The 20,389-nt window shown below is 40.8% G+C and overlaps 1 protein-coding gene across 1 annotated transcript in view; it reads right to left on the bottom strand.

Moving 5' to 3' along the window:
• The window catches only part of CACNA1C (calcium voltage-gated channel subunit alpha1 C), a 636,517-nt gene that overhangs the window by 597,020 nt on the left and 19,108 nt on the right, over positions 1–20,389 (bottom strand). The window contains exon 2 of the mRNA XM_044991489.1: positions 2,343–2,664. Within this exon, the coding sequence (XP_044847424.1) occupies positions 2,343–2,664 (322 nt within the window). The remainder of the gene's footprint in view (positions 1–2,342; positions 2,665–20,389) is intronic.

Below are 20,389 nucleotides of genomic sequence, written 5' to 3'. Positions count from 1 at the left end.
CACTAGTAGATGCTTAAGGACATCTATGAACCCCTATTGACAGGGCCATTTTTAACACATTCTCCATCTGAAAAAAAAAGGTTTTGTTTCAGCAAGATCTAAACAGGCTTATAGTGCTGGGTTCTTTCCCATCTTTACATTTGGCCCTCCAAACCTCATTGGGAGCAACATCTAAATTAGCACATCAAATCTTAAAAACCATAAGTCAGTTTCCATTATCCTACATGCTGTTGAGCTCTGAACTGTCTTCATCGGAAAGGCTGATCCCAGCCTTGTTTCCCCTCCTCCCCCTACCCTCTTGTCCTGTCCCTTGGATTTATTGAAGATCCCTGCCTAGCTAGTGATTTACTAACAATCATCATTTCTGATTAGTTTTGATTTATGTTGTTTTGATAGTTTTTCTTTGTATTTTAATGTGTATTTCACTCCAAAGGGATTTGGGATACAGTTTGACCGACACTATACAAAATAAAGCTATATTATAAATTAGGTTCTGCTCCTTCTGTTGAAGTAAATGGCCACTCTCTCATTGACTTTAAGGGAAGCAGGACTGGGCCCTTGAATTCTAGTGCTCTGTCACACTGGTAACAGATATTATCTGACTGTCTGCCCCTTGCTCATAATGCTAGATCCAGACACCCACTCTCTAACTTTTACTGGATTGTTTATAATATAAGTCACACACTCATCCAGGGGCGGGCAAACTTTTTGGCCTGAGAGCCGCATCGGGTTTCGTAAAATGTATGAAGGGCCAGTTAGGGGAGGGGTTGTGGCCCAGCCCCCACCTCCTATCTGCCCCCCCCGGGACTCCTGCCCCATCCAACCCCCGCTGTTCCCTGACAGCCCCTCAGGGACCCCTGCCCCATCCACACCCCCCCACTCTCTGTCCCCTGACTGCCCCCGGACCCTCACCGCCCCATCCAACCCCTCCTCTCATTTCTGACAGCCCCCCCGGGATCCCTGCCCCCATTCAAACCCGTTTCCCCCACCGACCACCATCCACATTCCTGCCCCCTGACCACCACCCCAAACTCCCCTGCCCTCTATCCAACCCGCCCTACTCTTGACCCCTTACCATGCTGCCTGGAGCACCGGTGGCTGGCGGCGCTACAGCCGCGCCGCCTGGCTGGATCTGGGCCACACTGCCACCACCGCTGCTGCCACCGCACAGCACCAAGCACCGGGTTGGGCCGCGCTCTGCAGTTGTGCTGCCCCAGGAGCTCACAGCCCCGCTGCCCACAGCATTGCGCCGGCGGCAGAGCAAGCGAGCTGAGGCTGCGGGGGAGGGAGGACAGCAGGGGAGGGGCTGGGGGCGAGCCTCCGGGCCAGGAGCTCGGGGGCCAGGCAGGATGGTCCTGCGGGCCAGATGTGGCCCACGGGCAGTAGTTTGCCCACCTCTGCCCTAGTCTCTCGCCCAGTTCCAGTTAACAGGCAAAATCTTGCTCACTTTACTCATGCGAATAGTCCTAGTGATTTCAATTGAATTACTCCCATGAGTAAGGTGAACAGGATTTGGCCCAATCACAGTCAACACTTTATCGTGTTTCACTCTCCCATGCCAATGCCACCCCCTTTCCTTTCCAGGCTGCATACTGTACTATTCAGTGCGACACCGCCACTTACACAGCTCTTGAATTTCGAATCACATACCATCAAATTCTCTAAGGATATGTCTTCACTGCAATTAAAAACCCGTGGCTGACCCTGCTGACTCAGGCTCACCGGGCTGTTTCATTGCTGTGTAGACTTTCAGGCTTGGGCTGGAGCCTGGGCTCTAGGACCCTGTGAAGTGGGAGGATCCCAGAGCTCAGGCTGTAGCGAGACCAGAAGTCAACGCTGCAGTTAAACAGCCCTGCAGCTCGAGCCCAGTGAGCCCAAGTCAGCTGGCTTGGGCCTGCTGCAAGTTTTTAACTGCAGTGTAGACATACTATAAGTTACTCATGCTTCCCCTATTGTGTAACTAAAAAAAGAATGTGATCCATTGCTATCATTCATATAATATGGGTCCAATTCTGCCCTCAGAGATCTTTGCACGGCTCCAACTGATTTCAGCATAAGTTGTACATGCTTTTGTAAGGGCAAAATTTGACACTGTATCCATCATGCAAAACTTTTGCTGGCTTCTGATATGCTGCAGTACAGTCAAGACTCTAGCCTAGTACAGTTGCCTAAACTTTTTGAGCACAACTGCTCTCAATGAAGGCATCAGAGACTACTCAGCCACTTTACATTCCCTGAGGTGCCCATCAGCCTAATGTATTTATTTATTCATATTTATGCACTGTGCCTAATGCACAGTAACAACTTGCTGGTTTCTATGTGACTACACCGAAAAAGGATATTTCCATTCGACGATGCTGATGCATGCCCTCCGGATGGGATTTTTCAGCGTTAAACACAGCAATGCCCGGGGAGGACGTGTAGCTGTGGTTGTACCCTGTTTTTTCTGTTTCCCATACTGCTGTCGTTTCCTCTGCGTGGAGCTAGCTGTGGATATTGTTGCATTGCCAGCACTACCCATCAATTTGGCCTGCCTGGCAGCATCGATAGCAGCCTGCCAGGACAGAGCTGCCCCTGGAGTAGGGATATGCTCTGGGGCAAGCCCTGCAGCTGCATTGGCATTCATGTTGGCATGAGCTGGACGGGGACTCCCATAGTTGGAACCTAGGAATGAAAAACAAAGAGAAATATATTAACCTGTATTAACAGGAGGAGGAAACATTACTTTGAAAGAGCTTAAGCTTCAGTAAAATAAAGATTTCAGGTTCAGTAAGCATAGGGTAATATACAGTTAACAAAAGCTCTTCCCTTCAGTTCAACTTCTTCATTTTATGGGAATACTATTCTGCAGTGTCAATCGCCTTGAAATACTCTCACATAAAAATCCATGGACATGGAGTTGTTTACAACCTTCAATCAATACAATCACCAGGCACTCAATGTTAAAAGAAAATGTTCACCTTTTCCCTCTTCTCCCACTCATTTAGCCAAGTTCAGTAGTTTGAAAGTTCATAAAGATCATAAATGCACTCCTTCAAGACTAAATAGATTAATGTCATACATGTGAATGTGTAGAATGACCCAAAATGAGGCACATGCACACACAAAAAGAGAGACAGCTTGACCAGACGTGTGCATAGGGGTAAAGGGGACTTCTATTCTTTTCAACAGCACAGGGGACTGACATAGCTAATTTAACAAAAACTCAGGAAAAGAGAAAATGTAAAGACAGAAACCAAAAATAAAAACATAGCTTTAAAATTCCTTTTGTGAATTCATTCCTGAGAGTACGTTGCATTGGTGTCATGAAATGGAGTCTTTTAAACATTATTTCTGCTGCTTGTATTTTAAAGAGAGACTGTCACATTTAAACAAACTAACAAAAAACATGTTATCGTTAAAAGAAATTAGCTCAGCCAATAAATTTTAAGTACTCTTTACCCTTACTGAAGACATTTGTGTTTTACTAAGAGTTTTCAAATATTCAGACCCAAATTACTATGTTTATGACATCTGTCTGCTATCATTAAAATTCTGATGCCCCAAATCTTTAGCAAGATGACCTCACTGTAAGGTGAAATGGCACATGCGCTTTTGTTTAGGCACACCCTTTTGTGATATGTAAACAATGAGCCAAATTCTGGCTGTGAACTACACATATGCATGTGCCCAAAAGGAAAGCCTAGAAATTCTATTAGATGTTTTTATTTGTGAACTAGGCAGTAGCTCATGTTTTGGGAAATTGGTGATTATGTTAGGAAGCTGGAATGTCCTGTAGCAGTGTAAATTTGAACCAATTATAATTACTCCTTCACAGCACATAAATAAATGATTCAACTTGTGAGAACACCGGCTACCCTTGAGTGAAAGCAGTTCCCTTCACCTCTGAACAGGTGCTGCTGCTTTTCAGAAAGGCATACTCGCAAAGGGGAGCAGAAGGGGAGAAACCAGAGGAAGGGGTTAGATCATCTTACATAGCAGAGCTAGCTCATTACCTAACATTGGCTGTGTTCTGCTTTAAGGAGGATTAATAAAGAAATCCAGTGATATTTAAGCAGGCAGACCAATTGAGTTCCTGTAGAAGGGAAACAAAAGGGACCAGAAGAAGGCAACCTAGTGCCTCCTATCCGTAGAATACATTCTGAGAGATGATTAAAAGTGGGGGAGGGAAGTTAGCAAGTTGCTTGGAAATCTATGTTTTTTAAATATTCTATAATTGTTGATTTCAAATTGTCTATATAGTTTCAAGATGCCACAGCAATAGCTGCATTATAAATACATTAGAGTGAACAGAAAGATACAGTTAATCTGTTGCACTCTTCTGCTCTAATCTATTTCCCTAAGTAAAAAGCACACAAGATTTTAAAATACATCTCTCACTGAAAGCAGAGACAGAAAATTATCAGGTCAACTGATGTTTTATGTCAGCCATCTCCATGAGATTATCAGGCTGTTCTAGTTTTCTTCCCATAGCAGGAAAATTTTGAGTTTGTCTCCTTCTCTCTCTGTTATCTGAAGACCACACATCCAGTCACCCCAAGTTCATTGCAATATGAGAATCCTTTGGGAGTCCCATGATATTAGAGAGAATAAAGATTTTCCAATACATGAAGACCTAAATAACATACCGAGATTCCAATTCAAATTCTTTTTAGATTGCAGTGCAAGAGCTCAAAGACTTGGGATTTCCTCCAAGGATCAGTGGCAAGCAAGGTGGATGTCAAACACAATGACCCAAACACAGAATTCATCAAGGACCCAACCAAAGAGCCCAGCAGCTTTTCACTCTCATGGAATATAGGGTCCATTCTGAACTGTAACCACATCAGATGGCAGATGTACCTACATCCTCCATAAGACACAATCCTATTTGTGACTGCAAAAACAAACTTCAAACTATGAAATGCCTTGTCAACCAATGTCATATGCTGGTGATATCTCTGCCATTCACTTCATGTCACCTGAGGCAATCAACTGGACCACCAACCTAGATCTGGACATCTCACACATTGCTCGGTTTTTACGCCATATGAAAGAAGACAACAACTGAAGACCACACAGCTAGGCACCAGGGGTTAAAGCTGATTAATAATGAGGGTGTCATATGTTACAAAGAAGAAAAACTGGAAAGTTGCTCCAATTATTTTCAAAATAAAGCTGCTCTTTAATACACACTTATTGGAGAGGATAGGAAAAGATCTGTGTTTTGCAGCAGAAGCAAACTTACTGACCCATTACCACTGTGTTCTGACTATGCTGGCTGGATCCCACTGTCATGAAAGTAAACAGCCGTTGCATTTTAACAAAGACTTCTCTACAATTTGGGAATTTCTTTATTAGTACTGCTTATTAGTTAGGTTCAACATAAGAACTCAAGTCTATGCATTTTGACTGATATATTGGTCTGGTTAAGAATACATCTTCCAGTGGCTTCACTGTCTTTTGTTTCTACTGCATTTATGAGGCCCATAAGTAGTCCTTTGGCACAAATTTAATTTTAAATGACGAGTCACTAATGACATTTTAATATTAACAAATATTGATTACTGATAAAGGTCTGTCTGCTTAATGAGGCTCTGAGACTGCAGACACTATCTGTGCTCCATAACTAAAGGCAGTGACAAATGACTTGATCTACAGGCAAATGATTTGATCTAGAGAAATGACTTAAATAAAAAATAAAATAAAAAAAAAACATGCAAAGCTCACACAGCTCTATACAAAATGGAATAAAGCACTGATATCACCAGGCAAAATAGTACCAAAGGCACCAAAGCCAAAACTTGCAAGGTATTCTCTTATAGGGCAAAATTTACCCTTCTACTTCAGAGAGTCAGTACTAAACCCTAAGGGTTCAATGGTGCAGAGGTCTCATGTCGGACTGCTGAAGGGCAGAGGTGAATTTTACTGAGAGCAAAGTTGTTTTTCCACCCACAGAATTTAACAATAAGATGAAGGTCACTGTTATTGGAATTGTTATTTTCACACTGCAATTTAGTGAAAATTTAAATATTTCATTCTACTTTGCCACTCTAAATGAAGTTTCATTATACCTAGTTTACTATTAGCAGGTTCTGCTGCATGCTTGTTATTAAGGGCCAAATGCTGGCTATCCCTCCCCCAAAGTAGGAGGCAGAGATATAGCACTATCTAGGATTAACAGTTCCCAAAGCCTTGTGGGCAGTGTGATCCCAGCCCTCATTACTACTCATTTCACCAGAATTTGTGCTGCTGCCATTGTCCAGCAGGTAGTCACAGAGAGGTTCCTGGCATCCCTTCCTCTCTGTCCAGTGCATCTATTCAGTGGCTAACATATTTTAGCCCTACATAATACTATGAATACATATAAAACACTTTATTAACACATCAACTTAGATTCAAAACTCTTTGGGGGCAGAGACATTTTAGTTTCTGTAAAGTTACAAATTCATGGCACTGTAGCACAGTGGCCACCACCTGCCTCTAATTTTCCTTCATCCGGGCCCTTTAATAACTCACTATTTAAAGATAATTCAAAAAAATCCCCACAAGGGGGTCCATTTATTTAGTCTTCTGGTACACAGCAGCCCTCCAGGCTGCAACCCTTGTTCAGTCTCTCTCACTCCATAGTCCAAAATAACACAAAGACTCCGAAAATAGAACACAAGCTCTCGCAGTCCCAGTGTCAGCAGAGCACAGTCTGCCTCCTAGCATCCCCAGCCTGGAATTTGTGCTCCCCAGGTTCTCTCAGGTGGTGCCTTCCCCTACTGACTCAGGACTCTGTAGAAGACTTCTGACTACTCCCTGCAGTGTCTACAGAATAGTTAGTTTCCTAAGCTTTACCCAGCTGGCTGGCTAGGGTGACCAAATGTCCCGATTTTATAGGGACAGTCCTGATATTTGGTGCTTCTTTTTATATGGGCTCCTATTACCCTCCACCCCCTGTCCCGATTTTTCACACTTGCTATCTGGTCACCCTATGGCTGGCTGGGCTCGGCTCAACTGCCCTCTCACCCGCACCTCTGGCTGCAACTGAATTCTGCCTTTTACACTGGAATCCCCTGATTCCCCTCAGGTGGGCTCAACCTGTAATCAGGGCTGACTTAGCCACAAGCTATCCTGCCCACAAGTAACCCACCCATGCACTATATCAATTATTAAATATCAATCAGGGTTGTAAATTTAAAATGAAGTCAAAATGTAGAAGTTAAGGTTGGTCTACCAGATGGAATTAACCACATTGCACACAGTATATATTACACTACACATTTTACAGCAAAATCACCCAAAATAATGTATTGTTATCACCATTAAAATCTTTACAATTGCTGTTTGCAAGTAATTCATGGTGTACATGTCATACCAATGCCAACAATATAATGATTTAAATGGTGAATACTGTATATTCAATGTGTCCAAGTTAATTTTAACATGAGAACTGTAATTTTTGCATTTCCTGACTTCATTTTATTAATTGCAACATTAATGTACTGATGTAGAAAATGAAATGTGGCTTCAGCACTATGGAGTTGTGCAATTGTTTTTTTTCCTACAGCTCTGTAAACTGTAGTACTCTACTAGATATGCAAAAGCCCATTCCCTGGAACAACAGAATTGTATAATTGTGTTGTCTCACAATTCCATGGGTTTTAAACTTCAATCTGTAGCTACAGGAAAAACGTCACTTCAGCAATTCTGTACATTGAAAACTAGCTACTTACAAAGTTCAAAATCTCAAACTTAACTAATTTGATTCATTTGTATGCAAAAGCATGGCCTTATCCTGCAATCTTTACTCAGACTAAAGTCTCAGTTGACATCATTGGGGAGTTTTGCCCAAGGACTGTAGGACTGAATACAAAGTAGTATTCATATTTAAAATAAATAAGTAAAGTAGATCCCCCGCCCTCCTCCCTTCCTCCTCCCCACCTCCCCTTCACTTGCTTACTTAAAAATAACTGAAGAGAGCTCAAACATTTTTATAATTAACCTTTGGGCTGACACAAAGAATTGAAAAGTTTCCTCCCAAAAGGAGCAAAGAATCCTGTGGCACCTTATAGACTAACAGACGTTTTGCAGCATGAGCTTTCGTGGGTGAATACCCACTTCATCGGATGCAGATTCAGACTAACATGGCTACCCCTCTGATACTTGACTCCCAAAAGGAGAATTTCTGTGAAATTCATAAGTGAAAACAAGGGGTTTTAATAAAAACAACAAGGAGTCCAGTGGCACCTTAAAAACTAACAGATTTATTTGGGCATAAGCTTTCATGGGTAAAAAAACCTCGCTTCTTCAGATGCAACCTGAATTTCAACCTGAAATTTAGTTTTTGCTACAGTAAGAGTTATACTGTACACATGCTCCTTTAAACATCACATCAGGCTGAAACTCAGGATGCAAGTTGCCAGCCCAGGTAGTAGATTCAAATAACTTTTTGCTGTAAATTGGTTTTGAGCACCAGATCACACATAAAAAATAGATGATTTGAGATGGTTCTCTGCCAAATCTGAGACTAAACTTCTTTTTTTTTAATTAAACATACACAAAATCTTATTAAATTTGTTTTTTAGTTGGGAGTAGATTCCTTTGCTTTTTTTCTTTTCAACAGAGCCTCTTTATGCTGCACATCATTAATTGAAAGAACAGAGTCCAATAAGAAGCAAAAGAGGCTGCAACCATGAAAATATTAAAAATAAGTCATTGTAGGTGGAGGGATCTGCATGGGCTGTACGTAACTGAGTCACATCTTTAAGTTTGAAAATTACATATTGACTGTTTATGGTAAATTTTCATAACTTTGCTAACACTACTTAGATTGTAAGCTCTCTGGAGCAGGGAGCGTCTTTTTGTTCTGTATTTGTACAGCACAATGGGGTCTTGGTCCATGACAGGGGCTCCTAGGCACTACCGTAACAAAAACAACATTACCCATCAGCATTATAATGAACCTTGGGAGGGATCTTCCCCTTAGAATCACTGTATAAAACATCCTCTGTGTATAGATTTCCTGCCTCCCAGATGTGTGTTGTAATCTATTGTGTCCACAGTACCATGTTTCCTCTCAACCCCTAGACCCCTGTAGGGCTTTGATCCAAGGATCTAGGGATGGAAAGAGGGAGAACCAGAGGACATTCCCAAAATTCCTCTAGGCTCCTTAAGCCCTGGAATATCAACTCACAAAAAAGATAAAGATAAACAAGTATTCCTTTCTACACAGAACCCCTCCACACATGGGGAGTCCTGTGGCAACCATGAATGCAGGACTCCATGACATTATTACTCCATTGGAGAAAGGGGGCCGATGAGCTGATGCAGATGCACAGTGCCTCAATGCAGTTGTCTTGGTCTCACAGCAAATACCCCAAAAATCTGAGCAAGATTTGATGGTTAACCCCCATGCTTTCCTAAAGGTGACAACTCTGCAGCCACATGAAAGAATCTGGAGGATATGCATGGAGGTATTGCAGAACTGAGTTGGACCTTTATGGTCAAACATATACTCAGCAAAACCAGGGAATCGTAAATTGATAAGGCTATTTCAGCATCATCTCTCTGTATTTATAGTATTTACCTTCTTCTAGTGGGGGCAGGAGAGAGAGGTCACAGCACAAGGAGTGATCAAACATATAAGACATGCTCTAAGATGTAGTCACAATAACTTAAACTACTTTTATGGAATTATGTCTGACCCACAAAAGTCTCTTTTGCCAGGATTTTTTGTTTGTATCTAATTATTAGACACAGATATCCCCTTTTAAATAGGTAAGCAGAGATTAGCATCATTGAAGTGCTACTGCACATATAGGAACTGAAACAGCATGAATATCTGACATTACATTCACAGCCTCTCTTAGTGAACATATTCTATTTCAAAATTAAGCTTCAAAACAAAAACAATTGAACAGTGTTGGAAAGAGCTACAATAGACCTCAGATGTTTCTGTTGACTACTTCAGGTGATATGGCCTTTAAAGATTACATTTCTCTTTATAAGCATGTTTTTGAATTAACAGAATTCAGATTAATTATTTACAAAGGGCATAATCCTGTAGTTACAATAAAGGCATTATAGTCCCGCTGACCAGCTACTTTACTTTCTGTGGTTCAAGTCTGCAATAGTGCAGATGCTGGATTCCTCTTCTCACCCCCTTCAATAGGCAGGATGATGATGATGACCAATTACCATCAAGAATTTTCCCACTCTCTACCATTTCTTCCTCTGCTTCTCCAGTTTGACTAATTCCATTCTGAAAATCTGGTTACCTGCTCACCTCTCTCTCTCACCAAGTAGATGAGTATCTTATCAAAGCTTGGTTTGAAAAGCCCAGTAGGATGGGAATCAGCACTGCCTCAATAGGCCCATGAAAAGCAAATTAGCTTGTAATTTGCCTTTCTGTGGCTCGGCTGTGACAATGCACTAATTGGCTTCAGTATACCAGTACCCTGTTTAAAAAACAACAACCAACAACTCATGAAGGAGAACAAGGAACAACAGCCTTAACTGGGAAAGGGAGTCTGAGAATTATGCAGCACCAGGAGGGGAAGTACATTTCCCAATAAGCCTGCTGAACACTACACCTGCTAAATGCAACTACCTGCTAGATATTTTTTTTTAAGTGAGACGCTTCCCGCAGCACAAGGCAAGTCTGTGGAAGGAAAAGATTGATGGTCTGATAGTGATAGCAGGAAAGACATCGGAATCTGCATCATTCTACAAATACATTAGAAGCAAGAGGAAGACCAAGGACAGGGTAGGCCCATTACTCAATGAGGGAGGAAAAGAATAACAGAAAATGTGGAAATGGCCGAAGTGTTAAATGACTTTTTTGTTTCTGTTTTCACGAGAAAGTTTAGTAGTGATTGGACATCAAACATAGTGAATGCCAATGAAAACGAGGTAGGATCAGATGTTAAAATAGGGAAAGAACAAGTTAAAAATTACTTAGATAAGTTAGATATCTTCAAGTCATGAAGGCCTGATGAAATACATCCTAGAATACTCAAGGAACTGACTGAGGAGATATCTGAGCCATTAGCGATTGTCTTCGAAAAACCCTGGAAGATGGGAGAGATTCCAGAGGACTGGAAAAGAGAAAATAGAGTGCCCATCTATAAAAAGGAAAATAAGGACAACCCGGGGAATTACAGACCAGTCAGCTTAACTTCAGTACCCAGAAAGATAATGGAGCAAATAATTAAGCATCAATTTGCAAACACCTACTAGAAAATAAAGTGATAAGTAACAGTCAACATGGATTTGTCAAAAACAAATCATGTCAAAGCAACCTAATCGCTTTCTTTGACAGGGAAACAAGCCTTGTGGAGAGGGGAGAAGTGATAGATGTGGTATACCTTGACTTTTGATATGTCTCACATGACCATCTCATAAACAAACTTGGGAAATATAACCTAGATGGAGCTACTATAAGGTGGGTACCATTCCCAGAGAGTAGTTAACAGTGGTTCACAGTCAAGCTGGAAGGGCATATCGAATGGAGTCTTGCGGGGATCAGTTCTGGGTCTGGTTCTGTTCAATATCTTCATCAATTATTTAGACGATGACAGAGACAGCATACTTATAAAGTGTGCAGATGGGAGGGGTTACACGTGGTTTGGAGGATTAGATTAAAATTCAAAATGATCTGGACAAACTGGAGAAATGGTCTGAAGTAAATAGGATGAAATTCAATAAGGACAAATGCAAAGTACTCCATTTAGGAAGAAACAATCAGTTGCACACATATAAAATGGGAAATGAGCACCTAGGAAGGAGTACTGCAGAAAGGGATCTGGGAGTCATACTGGATCACAAGGTAAATATGAGTCAACAATCTAACACTGTTGCAAAAATAAATAAATAAATAAATAAAAACAAAAAAAACCCAATCATCATTCTGGGATGTATTAGCAAGGGTGTTGTAAGAAAGACACAAGAAGTAATTCTTCCGCTCTACTCCACGCTGATTAGGCCTCAACTGGAGTATTGTGGTGCTCGGAACTGGACACATTTCATGAAAAAACTAAACAAATTGGAGAAAGTCCAGAGGCGAGCCACAAAAATGATTAAAGGTCTAGAAAACATGACCTATGAAGGGAGATTGAAAAAACTGGGTTTGTTTAGTCTGGAGAAGAGAAGACTGAGAGGGGACATAACAGTTTTCAAGTACATAAAAGATTGTTACAAGGAGGAGGAGGGAGAAAAAATTTCTCCTTAACCTCTGAAGATAGGACAAGAAGCAATGGGCTTACATTGCAGCAAGGCAGTTTAGGTTGGACATTAGAAAAAACTTCCTGTCAGGGTGGTTAAGCACTGGAATAGCTTGCCTAGAGACGTTGTGAAATCTTCATCATTGGAGATTTTTAAGAGCAGGTTAGATAAACACCTGTCAGGGATGGTCTAGATAATACTTAGCCCTGCCATGAGTGCAGGGGACTGGACTAGATGACCTTTTGAGGTCCCTTCCAGTCCTACGATTCTATGATCTGCCAGACTCAGTTGCACTGAGAAGGAATTTTTCTAGGTTATCCCGTCCTAGGAAATAATGAGCTCCAATTTCTCTTGAAGGACCTCCATTTTCCTGGCCAATAGAAAGAAAAGCAAAACCCCCGACTTCAACAAGCATCTCCTGGCCTCTTGAGAGAGGCTCCTGTTGGTGACTGAGGCTCAGCTCTCTACTTCCAAGCTGAAGAACACCTTTCCCTTCTTTGAACCATGGCCCACTACAGCAGCTGTGAACATTCAAGAGGGGAAAGGCAGCCAAAGCAACCTAAAGATCCTATTACTAAGAAGAGAATTTGCATTCATCCCAAGTAAGCCTCTGGAAGTAGTGGAAGAAACGTGAGAGAACCAATATAGATATATATTTATATTTGAGGGAATAACTAGCAGCAGCTTTCAAATAAAACAGTTCTGCTGAAATAAATGCAGTCTTCCAGAGAACACACTGGATCAAACAGGCATTTATAATACAAATGGCATAGGAGTTGACTAACGTTTGCCATTGGTACCAGTTATTCATGTCATGCTACATTAAACCAGTATCTGTCACTCTTAAGCATTTCTAGTGTGCCTATCACCACAGGATCTATGCACTAATGTGTGCTGAACCACACATCATGAACACCGTGTACTCCATGTACTTGCTGGTACAAACTCCAAGCACAAATACTCGTATGTAGACTAACAGAGAGCTTTCTTGCTTACATGCACTTTTTCACATCTTCCAGCTAAATCAAATATACAAATTCAGGAGACAGCACTCAGGGACATCGACCTAATACATCTCTGGTATAACTCCTTTGATTTCAATAGAGACCAGGGATTGATGTGGTCTATTTTATTGGTTTGATCCTATCTTGCAGACCTTAGGTCCACAAACTAGTGAATGGATTATATTAATCAGCATGTACTTTTTTCATCTGTGATTTTGTAATATGGATAATATTCTTCATTTAATAAGTAATCAAAATATAATTTATTACCAGCTGCCAATAGAAGTTAAAAATAGTTTTCACTTTATTAAATGGTCTCAGAATACCACTTATGAAAGAACACAAGATTGAAATAGATTATACAAAATGAAAGACATGTGCCTGTGTGTACGTGTGCACACTCGTGTGCATGGTAAAACAGCAGCTTTTTCTGGCAAGCCTCTGCGAAGCAAAAAGCACATTAGAACTTGTTTTTCAACTGAGGCATGTCACAGATGAAAGGCCACTTTGTAACATTCCTTTTCCCTCACAGAAAGCCATGCCACAAAATCCTGCAATCCTAACTACAAAACTGCATAATAAATATTGGTTGAGTTGTTCTGATATGGAAATTTTGCACACCCCCGTCACAAAGAGACACAGGGACAAATGTTTAGTTACAGATTATATATATTCTCTAAATAATTTAGACCCTGCAAGTTTGCTGATTTCTACATCCGACAATGCTATTTACAGTTACTGTGATGCCTATATGATACTCAATCAAGAAATGGATTGGAAGCCTGTTTTCAGCAGCATCAGGCAAACAGTGAATAAATAACATAAAAAAGAGATTGCTGCATGGGCCAAGGTGTAGGTTAAACACTGCATGTATTTAGACTCATACACTTTAAGGTCAGCAGGAACCATCATGATCATCTAGTCTGACCTCCTGCACATTGCAGGCCACAGAACCTCACTCACCCACTCGTGAAATAGACCCCTAACCTCGGGCTGAGTTACTGAAGTCCTCAAATCATGATTCAAAGACTTCAAGTTACAGAGAATCCACCATTTACACTAGTTTAAACCTGCAAGTGACCTGGGCCCCATGCTGCAGAAGAGTGTGAAAAACCTCCAGGGTCTCTGCCAATCTGACCTGGGAGAAAACTTCTTCCTATTTGCAAATATGGCGATCAGTTAGACCCCGAGCATGTGGGCAAGCCCCAGCAGCTAGACACCTGGGAAAGAATTCTCTGTAGTAACTCAGAGCTCTTCCCATCTAGTGTCCCATCTCCAACCACTGGATATATTTGCTGATAGCAGTCGCAGATCAGCTACATGCTATTGTAGGCAGTCTCATCATACCATCCCCTCCATAAACTTATCAAGCTCAGTCTTGAAGCCAGTTAGGATTTTTGCCTCCACTGCTCCCCTTCGAAGGCTGTTCCAGAACTTCACTCCTCTGATGGTTAGAAACCTTTGTCTAATTTCAAGCCTAAACTTGTTGATGGCCAGTTTATAGCCATTTGTTCTTTTGTCAATGTTAACAACAAGGAGTTCGGTGGCACTTTAAAGACTAACAGATTTATTTGGGCATAAGCTTTTGTGGGTAAAAAAACCACTTCTTCAGATGCATCGAATGAAAATTACAGATGCAGGCATTATATAATGACACATGAAGAGAAGGGAGTTACCTCACAAGTGGAGAACCAGTGCCCATTAGGAGTGTATTACATCCACCCTGATGAAATTGGCCCTGTCGGCACTGGTTCTCCACTTGTGAGGTAACTCCCTTCTCTTCATGTGTCCTGCATCTGTAACTTTATATAATGCCTGCATCTGTAACTTTCACTCGATGAATCTGAAGAAGTGGTTTTTTACCCGCAAAAGCTTACGCCCAAATAAATCTGTAGTCTTTAAGGTGCCACCAGACTTCTTGTTGTTTTTGTGGATACAGACTAACACTGCTACCCCCTGATATTTGTCAACACTGGCATTTAACTTAAATAACTCCTCTCCCTCCCTGGTATTTATCCCTCTGATGTATTTATAGAAAGCAATCATATCTCCCGTAGGCTAAACAAGCCAAGCTCTTTGAGTCTCCTCTCATAAGACAGGTTTTCCATTCCTTGAATCATCCTAGTAGCCCTTCTCTGCACCTGTTCCAGTTTGAATTAATCTTTCTTAAACATGGGAGACCAGAACTGCATGCAGTATTCCAGATGAGGTTTCACCAGTGCCTTGTATAATGGTACTAACATTTCTACTGGAAATACCTCGCCTGATGCATCCTAAGACTGCATTAGCCTTTTTCACGGCCCCATCACATTGGCAACTCATAGTCATCCTGTGATCAACTAATACACTCAGGTCTTTCTCCTCTTCCAACTGACATGTCCCCACCTTATAGCAAAAATTCTTGTTGTTAGTCCCAAAGTGCATGACCTTGCACTTTGGACTATTAAATTTCATCCCATTTCTATTACTCCAGTTTTCAAGATAGTCCAGATCTTCTTGTATGATATTCCGTTCCTCCTCCATATTGGCAATACCTCCCAACTTTGTGTCATCCACAAAGTTTATTGCTACACTCCCTCTTTTTGTTCCAAAGTCATTAATAAACAAGTTAAATAAAACTGATCCCAAGACCAATCCCTGAGGCACTCCACTAGTAACCTCCCTCCAGCCTGACAGTTCATCTTTCAGTATTACTCATTGTAGTCTTGCCTTTAACCAGCTCTTTATCCACCTTTCAAATCTCATATTAATCCCCATTTTTTTTCCAATTTAACTACTAACTTCCCATGTGGAACGATATCAAAAGCCTTACTGAAATCCATATAGATTAGATGTACTGTATTTCCTTTATCTAAAAAGTCAGTTATCTTCTCAAAGGAGATCAGGTTGGTCTTGCACAATCTATCTTTTGTAATTTTATCCCAATTACCATTTACCTCAATGTCCTTAATTACTTTCTCTTTCAAAATGTGTTCCAAGACCTTGCATACCATTGAGGTCAAACTAACAGACCTGTAGTTTCCTGGGGTCACTTTTTCCCCCCTTTCTTATAAATAGGAACTATATTAGCAATTCTCCAGTCATAGGATTCTCCAGTCAAATCCCTGAGTTTACAGATTCATTCAAAATCCTTGCTATTGGGCTTGCAATTTCATGTGCCAGTCCCTTTAATATTCTTGCATGTAGATTAGCCAGGCTGTCCAATTTAGTCCCATTAAGCTGTTTTTGTTCCAAGGTCATTAATAAACAAGCTAAATAAGACTGATCCCAAGACCAGTCCCTGAGGGACTCTACTAGTAACCTCCCTCCAGCCTGACAGTTCATCTTTCAGTATTACCCATTGTAGTTTGAAGCTGTTTGAATTTGACTTCCACCTTGGCTGTGGTAACTTCCACTTCCATATCCTTGTTCCCATTAGCCATTCTGCCACTACCCCTAAGCTCTTCATTACCCTTATTAAAAACTGAGGCAAAGTATTTGTTTAGGTGTTGGGCCATGCCTAGATTATCTTTAATCTCCACCCCATCCTCAAATACTTAGGGGTCCTACTTCTTCTTTCCTTGCTTTAGAACCTTTTACTATTGTTTTTTTAATTCCCTTTGCAAGGTCCAACTCTGCTTGGCTTTTGGCAGGTCTCACTTTATCCCTACACTTTCTGACCTCCAAGAGGTAGGTTATCTTGCTGATCCTCCCCATCTTTCATTCCTTGTAGGCTCTCTACTTTCTCTTAATCATCCAGCTTGGTCTGCAACTCTTCTCTACAATTTTTTTCCCCTTCCTTGGGATGCAGGTGTCAGATAGTTTCTGCAACTTTGACAAAGTAATTCCAAGCCTACTCCACATTCAGACTCTTGAGTTCTTCAGTACAGTCCATTTCTATAACTAATTCCCTTAATTTTTTTAGTTTGCCCTTTTGAAATTAAGAACCCTAGTTGCAGTCTATTTTTGTTTATCCTTCCATTTAGTTTAAACTGAATTAGCTCATGATCACTAGAACCAAAAAGTTTTCCCCTACAACCAGTTCTTCTAGGAACTCCTCACTTTCCAGAGGAGCAGCAGTCAGCTGTACATAGAGATCTGCTCTGACCAATTAAACAATGTACTGTACAAGTTATTTTGATTTCAGTAGGTGACATTGTGCCTTTAAACTGCTGCTTCCAGGACCTGTGTGTACTTGCACACATCCAGTCGGCGGCTTTCAGAGGCATTCTGCCTAAAGCAGGTACAATGTGTCTAGGAGGGCTGGACAAGTTCATAAAGTATCATCAACTTCTATTCCACTTAACATGTGCAACACATACTCCCTCTGTGTCTGCCCACATCTGATAGGTATGCTGCAAAGCCATCATTCCATCATTTCCCTATTCCCTTTGAGATTTCTAGCACCATTGTTTGAACTTGAATTTCCTGGTCCCTGTGTCTGGGAGCACATAGACGGAGATTGTACCTGGCCCCCAAGCAAGGTTGCAAAGGGTGAAGGGAAGGCTCATGCAGGAACTCTCCACACCTAAGTATCTCTGCACCTCACTCCCATAGGGCAGATATAGATCCCTTGGGATCCCAGCATTCCCAGGATCAGTCACTCTGGCATTGAGCCTGTTTATCCAGTTATCTGGGACTTCTACAGACTTTCCAACCCCATAAACAGTGCTCAAAATTTGGCCCTAACAGAAAATATGGGTAGACTTAAGTTATAGCTACATTTTCTCGCAAATATTTTAAAATATTTTTCATTTTATTTATGTTAGCAGCTAAGTTCAGAGCTGGTGACATTATTAACACCTAAAGCAGAGCTTGCTGCTTTGCCTTAAGTATTAAGATACATCAACTCTTGTAGGAGAACCCAGGTAAAGTAAGTCAGGCCTACGTTTTCAGAAGGGACTAGTATTTTGTGCCCCCCAATTTTTGGGTGCAAAACATTTGACACCTTAAATGGGCCTGATATTCATAGGCAGATGCTCAGCACTTTCTGAAAAGCAGACCTCTTTAAGGTGTCAAGTTGGGCCCCCAAAAGTGCAAACACCTGAAAATTTAGACCTCAACATTTACTAATAATATTTTTGTAATATTAAAATTACATATCTAATATCCAAATGAATTAAGGGGGCACTATGTACTTGAAATACAGTCAGTTTAAAAGGAAAGTGAGTTAAATAAAATAAGTACTAAACCAGAGCTTGAGTTTCTCTGTTCATCTTTTTGTTTTTACAGTCACATTTTCCTGTTTTTAAAGTATTTTTCTCTCCTCTGTTGCTGTGGAAAAGACCCTCACAACAGGAAAAACTAACTGTACAGGGAAAATAATGAAACTGACTATACACAAAGTTCTGTCAAATGCACAAAGTTAACCAAATAATAAAAGACAAATCTTTTTTCTAACCCCATTCAGTTGTATTAATCTTATTTTTTAATTAATATTATAGAAGGTAAAAATATTCAGACAGATGGGTGCTTTTTAACTTGACAGTGTTCCCTTAACGTCTTAGAGGGTGAAAGGAAAAACACTTAGCAGCTCCTGGATTAGAAGAAAGAAGGGGGACGGATGTTGCCCCAGTGGCATCATCCCACTTTCCCTCAACTCACAAAAACACCTCCACGGATACCTGTGTGGGATTTGACCTTTACAGATTGGGAGGGGGCAGAGGAAATCCAATCTCTCTGGAATTGCCCCTTCACTGAACCCGCAGAAATTTAATGAGTAAATTAATGTTGACTGATAGATAAGAATGAAAAAAATCAGCTTGAGTCTTAGATTTCAGCAGATAGAAAAAACATCTTTTTTACTCATAAACTGTGCATATTTGATCTGGGATCATTGAGAACTGTATTTTTAAAGAGGCACTTTTCACAGTAGAATTTCACTTTATTAAATCATTTGGGTATTTTTTAAAGCATTTTAGTTTATCTTTAACATGCCCACATTTCTCTGACATACCTTTGTATTTTCTGGTATCCTTTTGGAATGTGTTCAAAGTCTGAAAATTGAGCATGTGTAATATCCAGATGCAAAAACAGACACTGACACTTCTCTGCAAATTTTTGCCCTAAATTAGGCACTGAATGAGAAGGTTACATCTGCAGTAAAGAAAAAAATGTACAGGCAGAACTGTCTGCTAGCATGAAGCATGTCCAATGATAATAAAAGGTGGGAGATGTTAGGAAAGGAGGATCCCTCACAAGCAATGTTATGAGTAAAAAACATAATGTCTGGCTTGCATCTTAGGTTGAGAGCTGTAATGCATAACCCTGAAATAGTTCTTATGTCACTAGCTGTCTATACAAACATTGTTAACCAACCACTCTGACCTTTTCCGCAGTGGGTGCAGACAAATGCACGAGACAGTCTCTATAGATTCTTTCTAAAAATATAAATTCCTGTTTATACAAAAGCAGATCCATTGATCATTACTGATACACGCACGCGCACACAAAATCCCTGATCAACAGAAAAACATTGCAACAGTAGCTACAAACCAGGATTGTAGAACTCTCAATTAAAAATTGGTGGGTAATTGCTACGTGAATGCTATTTAGACAGTATTGCTAATCATTGATCAAGTCCTATGACTTTTTAATAGGCCTCAGCTCACACTGAAGTCAATGGAAGTTGAAACTTCTCAGCACCTATAGATATAGTAGGGTGGGAAGGAACCTGAAGAGGTCATCTAGTGAGTCCAGCCCCCTCCACTGAGGCAGGGACAAGTATACCTAGACCATTCTTGACAAGTGCTTGTCTAATCTATTCTTAAAAACCTCCAATGATGGGGATTCCACAACGTCCCTTGGAAGTCTATTCCAGAACTTAACTATCCTTCTAGTTAGAAAGTTTTTCCTAATATCTAATCTAAATCTCCCATGCTGCAAAGTAAGCCATTTACTTCTTGTACTATTCTCAGTGGACATGGAGAATAGTTGGTCACCAAACTCTTTGTCAGCCTTTTACATATTTGAAGACTATTTTCATGTTCCCCCCCCCCCCCCAATCATCATCTCTTCTCTAAACTAAACATTCCCATTACTTTCATCATAGGTCATGTTTTCTAAACCTCTTATTTTTATTGCTCTCCTCTGGACTCTCCAGTTTGTTCACATCTTTCTTAAAGTGTGGTGCCCAAAACTGGACAAAGTACTCCAACTGAGGCCACACCAGTGCCAAGTAGAGTGGAACAATTACTTCCTATGTCTTACGTACAACA

The sequence above is a fragment of the Mauremys mutica genome, chromosome 1, assembly GCF_020497125.1.
Source record: "Mauremys mutica isolate MM-2020 ecotype Southern chromosome 1, ASM2049712v1, whole genome shotgun sequence".
NCBI lineage: Eukaryota > Metazoa > Chordata > Testudines > Geoemydidae > Mauremys > Mauremys mutica.
This window is presented reverse-complemented; position numbering and strand designations above follow the sequence as displayed.